This window comes from Triticum dicoccoides, chromosome 4A (genome assembly GCF_002162155.2).
Source record: "Triticum dicoccoides isolate Atlit2015 ecotype Zavitan chromosome 4A, WEW_v2.0, whole genome shotgun sequence".
NCBI classification, from domain to species: domain Eukaryota; kingdom Viridiplantae; phylum Streptophyta; class Magnoliopsida; order Poales; family Poaceae; genus Triticum; species Triticum dicoccoides.
Window position 1 is genome coordinate 91525306 of NC_041386.1, and position 18989 is coordinate 91544294.

Here is an 18989-nt window from a genome sequence, read left to right on the forward strand (position 1 = left end):
GGGGGGTATCTTTGTAGGGGGTCGGTTGCAAGTCAACCATCAACTCGCAACTGGGACGCGTCGTACTTTTTTGTAGTTGCCCTAGTTGTAAGTCAACATCGACTCGCAACTAAGAGGCGTCTTTTTTAGTAGTGGCCCCAGTTGCATGTCGACCATCGGCTCGCAAACTAGGGTGTGGGCATATGTTTTATGGGAGTCAAGGGTTGACTTGCAACCCGAAACATAAAACTAGGACTTTTTTTAGTTTGTGGGTGTCACACTTTTGCTAGTAAACACCAACTCGCAGGGATCCTTTTACAAATTGGTTTTTAACAATTGTCATATATTTTTTATTTTTTTGTCAACTATTTTTAATCATAATTATTGTATAATCGTTTTTAAACTAAACTAGGCATGTTGTTTATTTCATCCCAATTGCAAGTCCACCCTTGACTCGCAACTGGGCTTGTAGTATTGTAGTTGTCTCAGTTGCAAGTTCACCCTCGGCTCGTAACTAGGCCCACAGTTTTGTTGTTGTCCTTGTTGCAATTCCACCCTCCGACACACAACTCACCGTTTGTTTTCCTAGTTGCAAGTGCATCCTCGACTCGCAACTGGAATGGTAGTTTTGTGTAGTTGTTCCAGTTGCAACTCCACCCTCGACTCGCAACTTGGGCAAAGGTTTTGTAGTTGCCCCAGCTGCAAATCAAGACTTGACTGTAAATCGGGCTTTTCCATAGGTTGTAGTTGTACCCGGGGGCCCCGACCCAGTTGCATGTCAACTATCGACATGCAACTGGTCTTTTTCGTAGGTTGTAGCTGCCTCAGTTACAAGTCAGCTCTTGACATGCAACCAACGCTTCTTTTATAGTTGTAATTACCCAGTTGCAACTACAATCCTCGACAGACAACTAAGGCTCTCTCTGTGGTTGTAGCTACCCCAAGACCCAGGTGAAAGTCAAGCATCAACTCGCACCATGGACGGGGGGAGGGGGGGGGAGGAGGCGTCGAAAAATAGGTGTGTGTGAGGATGTTTTTTTGTTTGAGTTTACGTTTTAGCATGGGATGTTCTTTTTGCAGTTTTTGCACTTTTCATATAATCGGACATTTTTTAAACATGTGAGTATTTTTTTAACTTGTGAACATTTTTTCTTATTCATGAATAATTTTTTTAGTTCATAAATATTTAGGATCTAGGGGACATTTTTTTGAATAGATGAACATTGTTTTCAAATTCACGACCATTTTTTGAATCCATAAAAAAATTGAACTCACGATTTTTTCGGAATCACAAATATTTTGGAACTTGTGAACATTTTTAAAAAAATGAGTTTTTAAATCAGGAACATTTTTTCTATTCTCCAGTTCACAAACATTTTTTCAAATTAGTGGATAATATTTAAATTCATCAAATTTTAGTAAAATATTTACTTGAAAAATGTTAGCTTTTTACCCCAAAAGCACTTACACGTTTCGAAAAAAGTATATTTAGTACCTGCGTAAATGCTATTTGCAGGATACCTATTTTTTCTTGAGGTTAGTGTGGTACCTTGTTTTTCAATAGACACGGCACAAGTGCTCTAGGTAGATATGGACCTGCCTAACTAGAGCTGCCCAAACTCGCAAGAGAAAAACACCTAAAAAACTTGAAAGAAAGAAAAACTAAAGCGGCTCAAGTGGAAGACGTGAGCTACGTAGCATGTGATATACTACATAGTAGTGTTGGGCTCGACTAATGATGGTGGCAGAATAAGATTTTATTAGGCTGGATGTTAACGATGTGAGACAACAAACAAAAGGTACCAGAAAAGACAAACAAAGACAATACAAATAGTTGGTAATGTCATCTTAGATGTGACATAGTTATGTCACATCTATATGAGTTCTAGACACACTCTTTAAAAAAATGGCATCATTTGATGTAGCCGAACAACTAAAATTGTCAGCTCGACATGCCACCCCTTTGAGCGAATGTTCCCACCTAACCTTATACCAGTAAAAAACAGGCGGAACAAATTTCCGATTGGCGTGCCACCATTAGAGCGCCGGACTGCAACTCCGGGAGGTAGGGTTTCGGTGCATACGACACGTGGTGGGCGTGCCCAAGGATATATAACGACCCGCCCTCCCGCAGCGCCGCCTTCGTTCTTCGCACCACCATCTCCTCCTCCAGTCGTCGCAAGCGCTATCCGGACAGGGGCGGGATCTCGGGAAGGAGAGAGAGGAAGCAGGGAGAGAGGCGAGGGAGCGGAGGACCAACGAGATGCAGATCTTCGTGAAGACGCTGACGGGGAAGACCATCACCCTAGAGGTCGAGAGCAGCGACACCATCGACAACGTCAAGGCCAAGATCCAGGACAAGGAAGGTATGGGCTTCTTACTCCGTCGCCCTCCATTTCCTCGAGCATCGAGGTTGAATCCTCCGATTTTGGATTTTGGCTTTGGTTGATCTGCTTTGTGGTGTGTTGTGAATCGATGGCAGGCATCCCTCCGGACCAGCAGCGCCTCATCTTCGCTGGGAAGCAGCTGGATGATGGCCGCACCTTGGCCGACTACAACATCCAGAAGGAGTCCACGCTGCACCTCGTGCTTCGCCTCCGCGGGGGCACCCGGATCGAGCCCAGCCTCAAGGAACTCGCTCAGAAGTACAACCAGAAGAAACTGATCTGCCTCAAGTAACGAATTCAGCCCTGCACCGTTCTCAAATTAGTTGGCTTTCGTTCAACCTTGCATATGAGTCGATGTTTTGAGCGTGCGAACTGTCTAAAATTCGATAAAAGTTGCTGCTTTGTAGATGGGTGTGGTTGTAGTTATCCAAGAGGGTGTTTGTGCATGCATGTAATATTGTTTGGGCCTTATGACATATTCATCTTCTAGTTTGAATTAATGAAGGGGCTAAGCAGTAGAATCAATAGGCAAGGAGTTGTATTGACATATTCATTGGGATGCAATACTTAGTTATGTTCCATCTTTTTCCTTTTATCCCCTTGCATCCTGGCATTGAGAATCTGATCATGATTTGTGATGATTGATAAGAAAAGTCCCATATTTACTAGTACCATGTTCTTTTTTAGCCGATTGCTCATTCCTTGGTGTTCCATCAGGTTTGTTTTGTTCATCTTCTCAGAACAATTGCCTGGCTTTTCTGGCTGTTGGCTGCGGAGATATCCTTTAATTAGGCCTATCGTTTGTGAACCGCCCTATGAGGAAAAAAATTACTGTCTGAAGTGCTGCTTTCAAGAACATTACTGCGGTGTTTGGAATGGCAAGATGATGGGGCCTTTTAGAATTTGTGGAGAGGCAAGACATATTAAGGAGAGAGAGATGGGGACACGTACGGACGCGCCCTCTCCGCTTCCGCCCGCTCCCACCATCGCCCTGTCTTGCCGGCGGCGGGCTACTCGAGCCCCCGCTGGACACCCTCGTCGCGGGCTGCCCCTAGCCCTCTCGGGCTGGACTTCAATGACAGCCCCCTGTCCTCCCCCTCCCCTTCCCCACCTACCGCTGCGGCTTGCTTCATGGCGGCAGCCATCTCTGCACCGGCCTACCGTGCCGCTGCCTCTGCCGGTGTCAGCCCCTTCCCCGCCTCCGCTCGTTGTGCCTCTTCTTCAGGCGCAACTGATGTTGGGCTTCCGCGCGTGGGCATCTACACAGACCCCTCCCCGGGTCTCGATGCTGGCGTCCACAGCATGCTGCTTCCTCCTCCGGGCGGCATTCATGAGGCCCCTCCATCCTCGGGCAGTGGATCCTCCCCATTCGTGCCGCCTGCTCCCGCTGCGCCACAGATCAGCCATGGTGCTTGGACGGTGCACAGGAGTAAAAGCTCCTGGAAAAGGCTGCGCCGAGCTCAGCGTCTGGATGAGCAGCGCCGCGTTCATGGCGGCATTTACTCTCCTGGCTTTGGCTCTCCGCGCCACTCCGGCCCAGTCTCCTCGACGCCCTTCCTCGCCCTTCTTAAGGAGAGGGTTGCTGGCTGTTGCTTCAAGTGCCTTTCCCCCCCTCCGCCGTGTTCGCAGCTGCACCGCCACCGCTCCCACTTGCCTGCTTTGCGGCGTTTCTGGCCACAGGGCACAACAATGCTCTTCGGCCCCCAAGCAGTCCGCCCCCAGCCGCGTTGAGTTCCTGCCTGAACACCCCCTCTCCTCCCGTCAACTGGCTTCCACGCGCTTGACCTTCCCCCCAGGCCACCCCTCCTTGCTCCGTCAGCCTGCCTCCACCCGCCTATCCCCTCCCGATCTGGCACCTCCAGGCCCCCGCCGTCTCCCTCATGCCGTTTTGTCCACTTTCCTGTCGCTCCTTGGACCGGTGCCTTGCTTCCCTGTGCGTGCACATCCCTCTCGCCCGGTGCCTGTGCCGGCCATGGATTCGGCGAGAATCCCTGGCGATGCCGAGAACCGCCCCGAGTTCGTCTCTCGTGTGGCTCCCTTCTCCTCGGTGATGCACTCCGCCGAGCACTTCTACGAGAGACATGGCGCCATCCTCGTCACCCACGGCAACCGGCCGCGCCTGCGCGTTGGCCAGGTCTGTGATGCGACCGCGCGCCGTTTCGATCTTGCTCCGAGTGCGTTCTCCGTCGCCATGCTGGCTCACGTCGATGACTTCTTCGTCCTCTTCAATGACGCAGTCGTTCGCAACATCGCCACCACCATGCCGGACACTCTGCGGGTGGGAGCCGCCTCGCTGGGTTTCCGTCCCTGGACGCGCTTCATTGGTGCGTCCCTGGCGCATCTGCCTTTCCGTGCCCGTGTCTGCCTGGAGGGCGTGCCGGAGCATGGACGCCAGCTCGAGACGGTGGCTGTCCTCTTCAAGAACAACTGCCTGATGGACTGCATCGATGACATCCACCCCACCGACCAAGATGCTGCTTACTTCTGCGTCTGGATTTGGACGGCTGACCCTGAGGGCATCGCTCACCGGGGCTCGTTGGGCCTTGAGGAGCAGCCACGCGCTGCCTCGACGCTGCTCGACTTCCCCGAACTCGGCATCTCCGAGCCGCCGCCGTCCCATGATGGCCCAGCGAACGTCCTGTCCTACCCGGTTCTCCTCCACCTTGACAAGGTGTGGGACTACACACCACACTCCCCATCTCCGGCGCCAGCAGCCACTCGGCTCAGAGTGGCATCCCTTCCAGCGGCTCTGATGGCGATGACTTGCTGCCCCACAAGCGCTCCTTCGGGTGGCGCTACGCCTACGAGGACAACCCAAGGCATCCTTCGCGTTGCCCTGCTCACTTGCGTCTTGGCCCGCGGCGCCGTGACCCCTCCCCGGACGGTGGTAGCGGCGGCTCGACTGGCGGCCGGCCCGGTGTGCGCCGGACTCTGTACGATGCCGGCTCCTCTGGCGCGTCCGGCGGGGTGGGCGGCCAGGCCGGCGGCCACTTCGTTGGCAACATCGGGTGGCGGCGCCGACAGACCTCCGCGCCTGTTGGTGATGGCGACATCATCGTTGACGGACTGCTAACGCCGTCGCCCACGGTCAGCTCCTCCCCGCCTGGCTTGGAGAGCACGGCTGCTGCGCGGGAGGCCAGCGTTTTGTCGCTTCTGCCAGCCCCCGCCGCGCTCCCTGCTCCACCCACGCACCCTCCTACACTCTTGCAGTCCGACAGCTCCGCTTTTGCTGCCCATGATACACTGCTTCCACCACATTCTGGGCAATCTGCACCACATTGCTCTGCCAGCCCTGCTGCTATGCGTGCTGCTGGCTCTACCCCTGATGCTGCCCCCGATGCGAACCCCACTTTGGCTGCCCCCTTGTCCACGCCGCTGTAACCTCCAGACAGTGTGCCTGTCGTTTCCAGCCGCTGTGTGCAGCCACTTGGCCAAGATGCTGACCGGTCTTCGGTCAGCGCTCTCCTGCACCACCAGCATGATGTGGCCCTCGCGAATCCGGCACCTGGCCACCCCGACCCAACGGGCACGGCCCAGGAGATGGTAATCACTTCTGTCAACTGTGCTGTTGGGCTGCCTCTTCCCTCCCAGCCCACTGGGCCCCATGTCGCCTCCACTGATGCTACCACCGCTCTAGCTGTTGCCGTGCAGGGCCTCTCTGTTGACCCCGTGCTCTCCCCTACTTTGCCATTCCTTTCTGCAATCAGCACTGCTATCCAGCCACCGCTCATCCCTTCCCCTCCTCCCACGCGCCAGCCGCCGGCACTGCAGGCGGCCACCCCGGTGAGGCGCACCATCCATAGGCTTGCCGGGCAGCCTGCCGCCGGCCTGTCCACCATCGAGCGGGCATGCAGCGTGCTCCGCAAGAAGTGGGGGATCGCGGCTGACCTCGACGACAAGGCCACGAAGGAAGACATGATGCAAAGCTTCCTCGACATGTTCACGGATCCCCTCGGTGCCGAGGAGATCGAGGCAGTGAAGGCCCTCTTCTCCTCCGTCCAGCTGACCAAAGGAAGGCCAAGCTCCAAGGGGCGCCCCACGGCCGTTCGCCGGCTGCGGGACCGTCGTGGTGCTGCCTAGGGTGGCCTCTGATGTGCGCCATCGACGACAACTCCATGCTCGCCTCACCTCCATGCTCGCAGAACCACCAGCAGGTGTCTACAGTTGTATCTGCTTCCTTCTGTGTACTAGATTTCCCTTGCTTTTCGTCAGTTACATCATTCTACCTGCTAGTCTCCTTTTCGTCAGTTATAGCACTCTACCTGCTAATCTCCCCTCGTTGTTCGACAACCTCTCCCTTGTACTCCATCTTAATCCAGTCCCCCCCGTGTGTCATGGTGTATCAATGAGTGAGCACAACTGTACCATCCTCAATTGGAACGTCCGAGGCCTCAACAACCCCGCTCGTCGCCAAGTTGTCTGTAATCTTGTTGCTCAAACTCGCTCCTCTGTTGTGTGCCTACAAGAGACTAAGCTCGCTCACATCGACCGCTCGATTGTGCTCGAACTCCTTGGGAATGGCTTTGCTGACTCATTCTGCTTCCTCCCGGCTGATGGCACCAGAGGAGAGATCCTCTTGGCTTTCTCCTCCGACCTTTTTGTCATCACAAGCTCTAATGCCACAACTCATACAATCTCTTCTTCCATCTCCATGCGTGCTTCGGCTGCCTCCTGGAGCATCTCCGTGGTTTATGGCCCCCAAACAGACAATGACAAGTTCAACTTCATCTCCGAGCTACGCTCTCTGAAAGCAACCATGCTGTCCTCTTGGGTTCTCCTGGGAGACTTCAATCTTCTATGTCGTGCTGATGACAAAAGCAATGGTGCCATAAACAGGCGTCTCATTAACAGTTTCCGATCAGCTCTGAACTTCCTTGAGCTCGACGAGCTGCGACTTCATGGTCGCCGCTACACTTGGGCTAGCTCCTGCCCGCAGCAGACTAAAACCAAGATCGGCCATTTCTTCTGCTCTATTGATTGGAATCTCCTTTTTCCCCAATGCCACATGCGTGCCACCTCCTCCTCTATATCTGACCATTGTGCTATGCTCCTCACTGGTCAAGTTAACCACAGGAAGTTCTCCGGGTTCCGTTTTGAGAACTACTGGCTTAAAATTCGAGGATTCAGGGCCGCTGTTTCTGAATCGTGGCAGGCGCCGGTCACTCACGGCGACTCCATGTGCAGATTGCGCTGCAAGTTATCCCGCCTCGCCAAATCCCTTCGGCTTTGGAGCCGCCGGCGCGTGGGCAACATCACCCTACTGTCCACGATTGCTGATCTGGTCATTCTGGGCCTCGACTCTGCTCAGGACGGCCGCGATCTGTCCATCGTGGAGATGGGTCTCCGGCTGCACCTCAGGCACAAGATCCTCGGTCTGGCTGCCATCCAGCGGGTGCGTATCCGCCAATGCTCTCGCATCCTCTACCTGCGTGCCAATGAGGCCGATTCCAAGCTCTTCCACATCAAGGCTAACGAACGAAGAAGACGGAATTTCATCCCAGTTCTGGACAATGGTGAGGCCCAGCTCACCCTGCAGGCTGACAAGCAAAAGGTGCTTTTTGACCACTTCAGAAGCATGATCGACACCCCAACCCCCAGGGAGTGTTTGATCAATTGGGAATTCCTCGATATGCCAAGGCACGATCTTTCTGCTTTGGAGATGGACTTCACCGGGGAGGAAATCAAGGCAGCCGTTTTTGATTTGCCATCTGGGAAAGCTCCAGGACCGGATGGATTTACCGCTGATTTCTAAAAGTATTGTTGGAGCATTATCAAGGGCGATTTGATCAGTGCCCTCAATCAACTTTTCTCTCTCAGAGGCAATCGCTGGAACCTGCTCAACTCTGCCTTCATTACCCTTCTGCCTAAATCTCCTGACGCAAGCAAGATTAAGGACTTTAGGCCCATCAGCCTCATGCATTCTATTGGCAAGATCGTCTGCAAACTCTTGGCAAACCGTTTGGCCCCTCTATTGCACCGGATTGTGCCACACTTGCAAAGTGCATTCATCAAGAACCGCAGCATCCAAGACAATTTCCTGTATGTCAAAAACACGGTTAGACTGTTGCACCAATCCAAGGATCCGGCCCTTCTGTTGAAGCTAGACATCGTCGGTGCGTTTGACTCAGTTTCCTGGAGATATATGTTCGAGCTCATGACAGCCATTGGTTTTGGCCCAAGATGGTGTGACATCATGGCTATTATGTGGACCTCTGCATCTTCTTGGATCATGGTCAATGGGCAGCTTGGTTCTCCCTTCTTCCATCAAAAAGGGTTGCGGTAGGGCGACCCTGTCTCCCCAATGTTGTTTACTATCGCAATTGCCCCCTTCACTGGCTGCTGGAGAAGGCTTGTTCGACTGGTGCACTGTCCGCGTTGCGGCTGCCTCCTTCCAGATTGCGTGTCAGCCTTTATGCCGATGATGCATCTCTTTTCGTTGCTCCTACGCCTCATGATGTCGCCACCACCAAGGAGATCCTTAGGGTTTTTGGCTCTGCTTCTGGGCTGAAGGCCAATGTGCAAAAAAGTGCCTTCCTCCCCATTGCCTGTGATGATATCGATTTGGCCTCCTTGCTTCAGCATTTCCCGGTACCCCTCGGTCAGTTCCCGTGCAATTACCTTGGACTGCCTCTACACCATAACAAGATTACTAGAGCTGACATTCAACCGACCATTGACAAAATGGCCTCCAGATTGCAAATTTGGAGAGGCTAGCTGCTCTACGGAGATGCGCGCCTGAAGCTTGTTAACTCTATCCTCTCTGCCATTCTAGTTCACCTTCTCTCTGTTTTCAAACTTGATGGGTGGGCTCTCAAACAAATGGATAAGCTTCGGAGGAACTTTTTGTGGCGCTCCAAACCTGATTCTGACAAGGGCATGGCTCTCGTCAACTGGAGCATTGTTTGTCGCCCCAAGCGGCTGGGGGGCCTTGGGGTGCTCGATATCCAACGCTTCAGCAGAGCTCTTCGTCTCAGGTGGAAATGGCTTTCCTGGACTGACAAGGAGCGCCCCTGGGCCGGCACCAAGATTCCATGCGACAAGGATGACATTGCACTATTCTATGCCTCCACCACGGTGGCCATCGGAAATGGACTGACTGCCAACTTTTGGAATGACAAGTGGCTCAACGGACATGTGCCACGGCTCCTTGCTCCAGATATCTTCAGGTTGTGCTCCCACAAGAATATCTCTGTCTATGATGCCATCTCTAATAATAAGTGGCTGCTAGGCTTACATCGGATCTCTGACATCTCGCAGCTTCGCCAGTTTGCTCTACTTTGGAACCAAATTCGGCAGGTAACGCTTGACCCTCTCACTGCTGACTCCATTTCCTGGGTATGGAACAGCTCCAAGTCCTACTCAGCTTCTTCTGCATACCAGTGCCAATTCCTTGGATCGTTCTGCCCAAGACGGTTTGATAGGCTGTGGACTGCGAAGGTGGAAGCCAAGTGCAAATTCTTCATGTGGCTGTGGCTGCAGGGTCGGATCCTTACGGCCAACAACCTTGCCATCAGGGTAATTCCTCATGATGATATCTGCTGCTTCTGCGACCAGGCCGATGAGACGCCCACCCATCTAATCCTAACATGCCCTTTCGCCAAGGGCGTCTGGACCATGGTAGGAAACAGCCTTGGCCAGCCTGCTCTTGCAACAAACGCTCAGACCGCGACTTCCATCGAGCACTGGTGGGACGACTTGACCTCGGGCCTGTGAAGGAGGGCCAAGAGAGTGGCCATTTATACGGTTTGGAACATCTGGAAGGAATGGAACAGGCGGGTATTCGAGCATCATCCGCTCCAGGAAGCTGCTATCCTCCACCTCATCAAGCAAGACCTTTCTCTTCCTTCGCTCTCGGCTAGCTGGCTTTCTAATGTACAGAATGCACCTGAACCTGAGCCTGATTGATTGATTGATTCTTGTACTCCTAGCTATGGGTACTACGTTCTTCGTACACCCAATATGTGTCATGTAACTGAATATCTGTATGTTTGTTTGTTTTTTTCTCCTCCTTAATATATTAAGGCAGTTCTTCTGCCGGTTCCTCAAAAAAAAAGAACATTACTGCCCGCAGTGCTGATTTTTTTGTATTTACCTCCTTCCATTACTGCTATTTGGTAGCCAAAGTGCTTAATCAAGCATGCACTCTCTCTATTACCTTTGCTTAGGTGATAAGTCATTCACAGGAATTTGGTGTTTATGATGTAGCTAACATTTCTCACTATGCTGTATTGTAGGTGCTATTCGCGCCTTCCGCTCAGGGCTACGAATTGCCGCAAGAAGAAATGTGGCCATAGCAACTAGGTGAGCCTTGTTTTCTCTTATCATCAAAGAAACTGCAAGTGTTACAGTCATTTAGGTTAGCAAGGTCCATATTCTTCTCCTTAGTGATGTTAACCCAATATGATTTATGATGCTTGTCTCATAGTTAGTTTCACTGCGTCTGATGACACTAGCATATTTGACCATATCGGGCTTCTCGATCAGACAATTGATCTTATGTTATGCCTGGATGCTTTAAATTGCCCCCCTGCAACATGTGCCCCGCTAAACTATCTTCTCATGTATAGATATTTCTGACATTTGGAGTAGATAAAATAAGTTCTGTTTCTTTATGTAATCCATTGTCCATATTCGTCTAATGTATTTTCTCTAACCAATTATCGTCAGCTGCGGCTGAAGTCGAAAAGGCGTTGGTTTTGTTGAAGAGCCACACATCAGTTGAATCGGCTATCTACTTGTCTCACCTTATCAAGACTGACAGAAAATTTAAATGTCTTGGTGTAATGTTCCTGCTGGATTTGGAGCATTGTCTCTTTTGAACAGTTGGTTATGTTTCGCTGCATGCTTAGGACATGTGATGATTGTAATATGGCAGCTTAACTCTTTTTGGCTGGATTGAGAACTTACCTAATTTCTATACATGCTACTCTGTTTTCAATCTTGCATCGACTGCTGATGTTGGACCTTTGTGTTGCCTGATATGCTAGATCCTTGATTGGATTACTAGAATGATTGAATCCTTCCCATCTGTTTCCGGCTTTTTCATGAAATAGGTCATGGTTTTGACAGTCATTTAATGACAATTTTATCTCCCTGTTCCAAACGAGATTCTGCTGAGTATATCGAGCTGTAATTTGTAAATGGGTGCGACAGTGCATCACATACATGGGGTTTCTAGTGGTTATCAGCCCCGGATGCTTTGGCTTAGCAAAGGAACAAATCTAGAATTAGAGAGCTTTATCGCATTGTAATGTTCCCTGCTGGCTTGAACACATTGTTTTGGTAGCATACTGAAGAATTAGAGAGCTTTATCGCATTGTAATGTTCCCTGCTGACTTGAACACATTGTTTGGTGGCATACTGAAGAAATGCAAATTAATATGGTAAGTTAAATTTCGTGGCTGGACCGTCCAGTAGTATGCTGCTCTCCTTTTTCATCGGAACACTTGAGAAATGTTAGATGTGTATAGTTCCTTTCGGTACATCCCCATTATATAAGGGCCTTTTCTACACTTTACCACACATGTATTGTTGGAAATATGCCCTAGAGGCAATAATAAATTGATTATTATTATATTTCCTTGTTCATGATAATCGTTTATTATCCATGCTAGAATTGTATTGATAGGAAACTCAGATACATGTGTGGATACATAGACAACACCATGTCCCTAGTAAGCCTCTAGTTGACTAGCTCGTTAATCAATAGATGGTTACGGTTTCCTGACCATGGACATTGGATGTCGTTGATAACGGGATCACATCATTAGGAGAATGATGTGATGGACAAGACCCAATCCTAAGCCTAGCACAAGATCATGTAGTTCGTATGCTAAAGCTTTTCTAATGTCAAGTATCATTTCCTTAGACCATGAGATTGTGCAACTCCCGGATACCGTAGGAGTGCTTTGGGTGTGCCAAACGTCACAACGTAACTGGGTGGCTATAAAGGTACACTGCGGGTATCTCTGAAAGTGTCTGTTGGGTTGGCACGAATCGAGATTGGGATTTTGTCACTCCGTGTAAACGGAGAGGTATCTCTGGGCCCACTCGGTAGGACATCATCATAATGTGCACAATGTGACCAAGGGGTTGATCACGGGATGATGTGTTACGGAACGAGTAAAGAGACTTGCCGGTAACGAGATTGAACAAGGTATCGGTATACCGACGATCGAATCTCGGGCAAGTACCATACCGCTAGACAAAGGGAATTGTATACGGGATCGATTGAGTCCTTGACATCGTGGTTCATCCGATGAGATCATCGTGGAACATGTGGGAGCCAACATGGGTATCCAGATCCCGCTGTTGGTTATTGACCGGAGAACATCTCGGTCATGTCTGCATGTCTCCCGAACCCGTAGGGTCTACACACTTAAGGTTCGATGACGCTAGGGTTATAAAGGAAGCTTGTATGTGGTTACCGAATGTTGTTCGGAGTCCCGGATGAGATCCCGGACGTCACGAGGAGTTCCGGAATGGTCCGGAGGTAAAGATTTATATATAGGAAGTCTTGTTTCGGCCATCGGGACAAGTTTCGGGGTCATCGGTATTGTACCGGGACCACCGGAAGGGTCCCGGGGGCCCACCGGGTGGGGCCACCTGCCCCGGGGGTGCCACATGGGCTGTAGGGGGTGCGCCTTGGCCTACATGGGCCAAGGGCACCAGCCCCAAGAGGCCCATGCGCCTAAGGAACCCTAGAGGGAAGAGTCCTCAAGGGGGAAGGCACCTCCGAGGTGCCTTGGGGAGGATGGACTCCTCCCCCCCTCTTAGCCGCACCCCTTTCTTGGAGGAAGGGGCAAGGCTGCGCCTCCCCCCTCTCCCCTGCCCCTATATATAGTGGAGGGGAGGGAGGGCATCTATACCTGAGCCCCTGGCGCCTCCCTCCCTCCCGTGACACCTCCTCCTCTCCTGTAGGTGCTTGGCGAAGCCCTGCAGGATTGCCACGCTCCTCCATCGCCACCACGCTGTTGTGCTGCTGCTGGATGGAGTCTTCCTCAACCTCTCCCTCTCTCCTTGCTGGATCAAGGCGTGGGAGACATCGTCGAGCTGTACGTGTGTTGAACGCGGAGGTGCTGTCCGTTCGGCACTAGATCATCGGTGATTTGAATCACGGCGAGTACGACTCCATCAGCCCCGTTCACTTGAACGCTTCTGCTTAGCGATCTACAAGGGTATGTAGATGCACTCTCCTTCCCCTCATTGTTGGTCTCTCCATAGATAGATCTTGGTGACACGTAGGAAAATTTTGAATTTCTGCTACGTTCCCCAACAGTGGCATCATGAGCTAGGTCTATTGCGTAGATTCTTTGCACGAGTAGAACACAAAGTAGTTGTGGGCGTCGATATTGTTCAATATGCTTGCCGTTACTAGTCTTATCTTGATTCGGCGGCATCGTGGGATGAAGCGGCCCGGACCAACCTTACATGTACGCTTACGTGAGACCGGTTCCACCGACAAACATGCACTAGTTGCATAAGGTGGCTGGCGGGTGTCTGTCTCTCCCACTTTAGTCGGATCGGATTCGATGAAAAGGGTCCTTATGAAGGGTAAATAGCAATTGGCATATCACGTTGTGGTTCATGCGTAGGTAAGAAACGTTCTTGCTAGAAACCCATAGCAGCCACGTAAAACATGCAAACAACAATTAGAGGACGTCTAACTTGTTTTTGCAGGGTATGCTATGTGATGTGATATGGCCAAAGGATGTGATGAATGATATATGTGATGTATGAGATTGATCATGTTCTTGTAATAGGAATCACGACTTGCATGTCGATGAGTATGACAACCGGCAGGAGCCATAGGAGTTGTCTTAATTTATTTGTGACCTGCGTGTCAACTTAAACGTCATGTAATTACTTTACTTTATTGCTAACCGTTAGCCATAGTAGTAGAAGTAATAGTTGGCGAGGCAACTTCATGAAGACACGATGATGGAGATCATGATGATGGAGATCATGGTGTCATGCCGGTGACGATGATGATCATGGAGCCCTGAAGATGGAGATCAAAAGGAGCAAAGTGATGATGGCCATATCATGTCACTATTTGATTGCATGTGATGTTTATCATGTTTATACATCTTATTTGCTTAGAACGACGGTAGTAAATAAGATGATCCCTTACAACAATTTCAAGAAGTGTTCTCCCCTAACTGTGCACCGTTGCGACAGTTCGTGTTTCGAAGCACCACGTGATGATCGGGTGTTAGATTCTAACGTTCACATACAACGGGTGTAAGACAGATTTACACACGCGAAACACTTAGGGTTAACTTGACGAGCCTAGCATGTACAGACATGGCCTCGGAACACGGAGACCGAAAGGTCGAGCATGAGTCGTATAGAAGATACGATCAACATGAAGATGTTCACCGATGATGACTAGTCTGTCTCACGTGATGATCGGACACGGCCTAGTTTGACTCGGATCATGTAATCACTTAGATGACTAGAGGGATGTCTATCTGAGTGGGAGTTCATAAGATGAACTTAATTATCCTGAACATAGTCAAAAGGATTTTGCAAATTATGTCATAGCTCACGCTATGGTTCTACTGTTTAGATATGTTCCTAGAGAAAAATTAGTTGAAAGTTGATAGTAGCAATTATGCGGACTAGGTCCGTAAACTGAGGATTGTCCTCATTGCTTCATAGAAGGCTTATGTCCTTAATGCACCACTCAGTGTGCTGAACCTCGAACGTTGTCTGTGGTTGTTGCGAACATCTGACATACACGCTTTGATAACTACGTGATAGTTCAGTTAAACGGTTTAGAGTTGAGGCACCAAAGACGTTTTTGAAACATCGCGAAACATATGAGATGTTTTGAGGGCTGAAATTGGGATTTCAGGCTCGTGCCCATGTCAAGAGGTATAAGACCTCCGATGACTTTCTTAACCTGCAAACTAAGGAGAAAAGCTCAATTGTTGAGCTTGTGCTCAGATTGTCTGAGTAGAACAATCATTTGAATCGAGTGGGAGTTGATCTTCCAGATAAGACAGTGATGGTTCTCCAAAGTCATTGCCACCAAGCTGTTAGAGCTTCGTGATGAACTATAACATATCAGGGACAGATATGATGATCCTTGAGGTATTCGCGATGTTTGACACCGCGAAAGTAGAAATCAAGAAGGAGCATCAATTGTTGATGGTTAGTGAAACCACTAGTTTCAAGAAGGGCAAGGGCAAGAAGGGATACTTCATGAAACGGCAAATCAGCTGCTGCTCTAGTGAAGAAACCCAAGGTAAAACCCAAACCCGAGACTAAGTGCTTCTGTAATAAGGGGAACAACCACTAGAGCAGAATTACCCTAGATACTTGGTAGATAAGAAGGCTGGCAAGGTCGATAGAAGTATATTGGATATACATTGTGTTAATGTGTACTTTGCTAGTACTCCTAGTAGCACCAGGGTATTAGATACCGGTTCGGTTGCTAAGTGTTAGTAACTCGAAACAAAAGGCTACGGAATAAACGGAGACTAGCTAAAGGTGAGCTGACGATATGTGTTGGAAGTTTTTCCAAGCTTGATATGATCAAGCATCGCACGCTCCCTCTACCAAAGAGATTGGTGTTAAACCTAAATAATTGTTATTTGGTGTTTGCGTTGAGCATAGACATGATTGGATTACGTCTATCGCAATACGGTTATTCATTTAAGGAGAATAATGGTTACTCTGTTTATTTGAATAATACCTTCAATGGTCTTGCACCTAAAGGAATGGTTTATTGAATCTCGATCGTAGTGATACACATTTTCATGCCAAAAGATATAAGATAGTAATGATAGTACCACTTACTTGTGGCACTGCCATGTAAGTCATATCGGTATAAAACGCATGAAGAAGCTCCATATTGATGGATCTTTGGGCTCACTCGTTTTTGAAAAATTTGAGACATGCGAACCATGTCTATTGGTGTATATGCATGAAGAAACTCCATGCAAATGGACCGTTTTGACTCACTTGATTTTGAATCACTTGAGACATGCAAATCATACCACATGGGCAAGATGACTGAAAGCCTCGTTTTTCAGTAAAATGGAACTAGAAAGCAACTTGTTGGAAGTAATACATTTTGATGTGTGCAGTCCAATGAGTGCTGAGGCATGTAGTGGATATCGTTATGTTCTTACTTCACAGATGATTTGAGTAGATGTTGAGTATATTTACTTGATGAATCACGAGTCTGAATTATTGAAAGGTTCAAGTAATTTCAGGGTGAAGTTGAAAGATCGTCGTGACAAGAGGATAAAATATCTATGATATGATCATAGAGATGAATATCTGAATTACGAGTTTGGCACAGAATTAAGACATTGTGGAAATAGTTTCACAACTAATACAGCCTGGAACACCATAGTGTGATGGTGTGTCCGAACATCATAACTGCACCCTATTGGATATGATGCATACCATGATGTCTCTTATCGAAGTACCACTATAGTTTATGGTTAGGCATTAGAGACAACCACATTCACTTTAAATAGGGCACCACGTAATTCCGTTGAGATGACACCGTATGAATTATGGTTTAGAGAAACCTAAGCTGTCATTTCTTAGAAGTTTGGGGCTGCGATGCTTATGTGGAAAGGTTTCAGGCTGATAAGCTCGAACCCAAAGCGGATAAATGCATCTTCATAGGACACCCAAAACAGTTGGGTATACCTCCTGTCTCAGATTCGAAAGCAATAAGGGATTGTTTCTAGAATCGGGTCCTTTCTCGAGGAAAAGTTTCTCTCGGAAGAATTGAGTGGGAGGATGGTGGAGACTTGATGAGGTTATTGAACCGTCACTTCAACAAGTGTGTAGCAGGGCATAGGAAGTTGTTCCTGCGGCACCTACACCAATTGAAGTGGAAGCTTATGATAGTGATCATGAAGTTTCGGATCAAGTCACTACCGAACCTCGTAGGGTGACAAGGATACGTACTACTTCAGAGTGGTACAGTAATCCTGTCTTGAAGGTCATGTTGCTAGACAACAATGAACCTACGAGCTATGGAGAAGCGATGGTGGGCCCAAATTCTGACAAATGGTTAGAAACCATAAAATCCGAGATAGGATCCATGTATGAAAACAAAGTGTAGACTTTGGCAGAACAACTCGATGGTCGTAAGGCTGTTGAGTGCAGATGGATTTTGAAAGGAAGACAGACAATGATGGTAAGTGTCACCATTGAGAAAGCTCGACTTGTTGTTAAGATGTTTTTTCGACAAGTTCAAGGAGTTGACTACGATGAGACTTTCTCACTCGTAGCGATGCTAAGAGTCTGTTGGAATTATATTAGCAATTACTGCATTATTTATGAAATCTTGCAGATAGGATGTCAAAACATTGTTTCCTCGATGATTTTTGAGGAAAGGTTGTATGTGATACAACCGGAAGGTTTTGTCCATCCTGAAATATGCTAATAAGTATGCAAAGCTCCAGCAATCCTTCTGAGGACTGGAGTGAACATCTCGGAGTTGGAATGTATGCTTTGATGATGATCAAAGATTTTGGGTGTATACAAAGTTTATGAGAAACTTGTATTTCCAAAGAAGTGAGTGGGAGCACTATAGAATTTCTGATGAGTATATGTTGTTGACATATTAATGATCGGAAATGACGTAGAATTTCTGGAAAGCATAAAGGGTTATTTGGAAAGTATTTTTCAATGGAAAAGCCTGGATTAAGCTACTTGAACATTGAGCATCAAGATCTATAAGGATAGATCAAAACGCTTAATAGTACTTTCAAATGAGCACATGCCTTGACGTGATCTTGAAGGTGTTCAAGATGGATCAGTCAAAGAAGGAGTTCTTGCCTGAGTTGTAAGGTATGAAGTTAAGACTTAAAGCTCGACCATGGCAGAATAGAGAGAAAGGAACGAAGGTCGTCCCGTATGCTTAAGACATAGGCTCTATAGTATGCTATGCTGTGTACCGCACCTGAAGTGTGCTTTACCATGAGTCAGTCAAGGGGTACAAGAGTGATCCAAGAATGGATCATAGGACAGCGGTCAAAGTTATCCTTAGTAACTAGTGGACTAAGGAATTTTCTCAATTATGGAGGTGGTAAAAGAGTTCGTCGTAAAGGGTTACGTCGATGCAAGCTTAACACCTATCCGGATAGCTCTGAGTAGAGATACCGGATACGTATAATGGAGCAACAATTTAGAAAAGCTCCAAGTAGAACAGTTATTTGGAATAGCTCCAAATAGAATGTGGTAGCTGCATCTAGGAGATGACATAGAGATTTGTAAAGCACACACGGATCTGAAAGGTTCAGACCCGTTGACTATAACCTCTCTCACAAGCATAACATGATCAAACCCAGAACTCATCGAGTGTTAATCACATGGTAAATGTGAACTAGATTATTGACTCTAGTAAACTCTTTGGGTGTTAGTCACATGGGGATGTGACCTTGAGTGTTAATCACATATCGATGTGAACTAGATTATTGACTCTAGTGCAAGTGGGAGACTGTTGGAAATATGCCCTAGAGGCAATAATAAATTGATTATTATTATATTTCCTTGTTCATGATAATCATTTATTATCCATGCTAGAATTGTATTGATAGGAAACTCAGATACATGTGTGGATACATAGACAACACCATGTCCCTAGTA

The 18989-nt window shown here is 48.4% G+C and overlaps 1 protein-coding gene across 1 annotated transcript in view; it reads left to right on the forward strand.

Moving 5' to 3' along the window:
- Positions 1-11323, forward strand: part of LOC119285170 (polyubiquitin 11-like) — a 111994-nt gene extending 100671 nt beyond the window's left edge. The window contains exons 5-8 of the mRNA XM_037564399.1: positions 2233-2345; positions 2462-2654; positions 10601-10667; positions 11034-11323. Of these exons, the coding sequence (XP_037420296.1) occupies positions 2233-2345; positions 2462-2654; positions 10601-10667 (373 nt within the window). The 3' untranslated portion in view covers positions 11034-11323. The remainder of the gene's footprint in view (positions 1-2232; positions 2346-2461; positions 2655-10600; positions 10668-11033) is intronic.
- The last annotated feature ends 7666 nt before the right edge of the window (positions 11324-18989 follow it).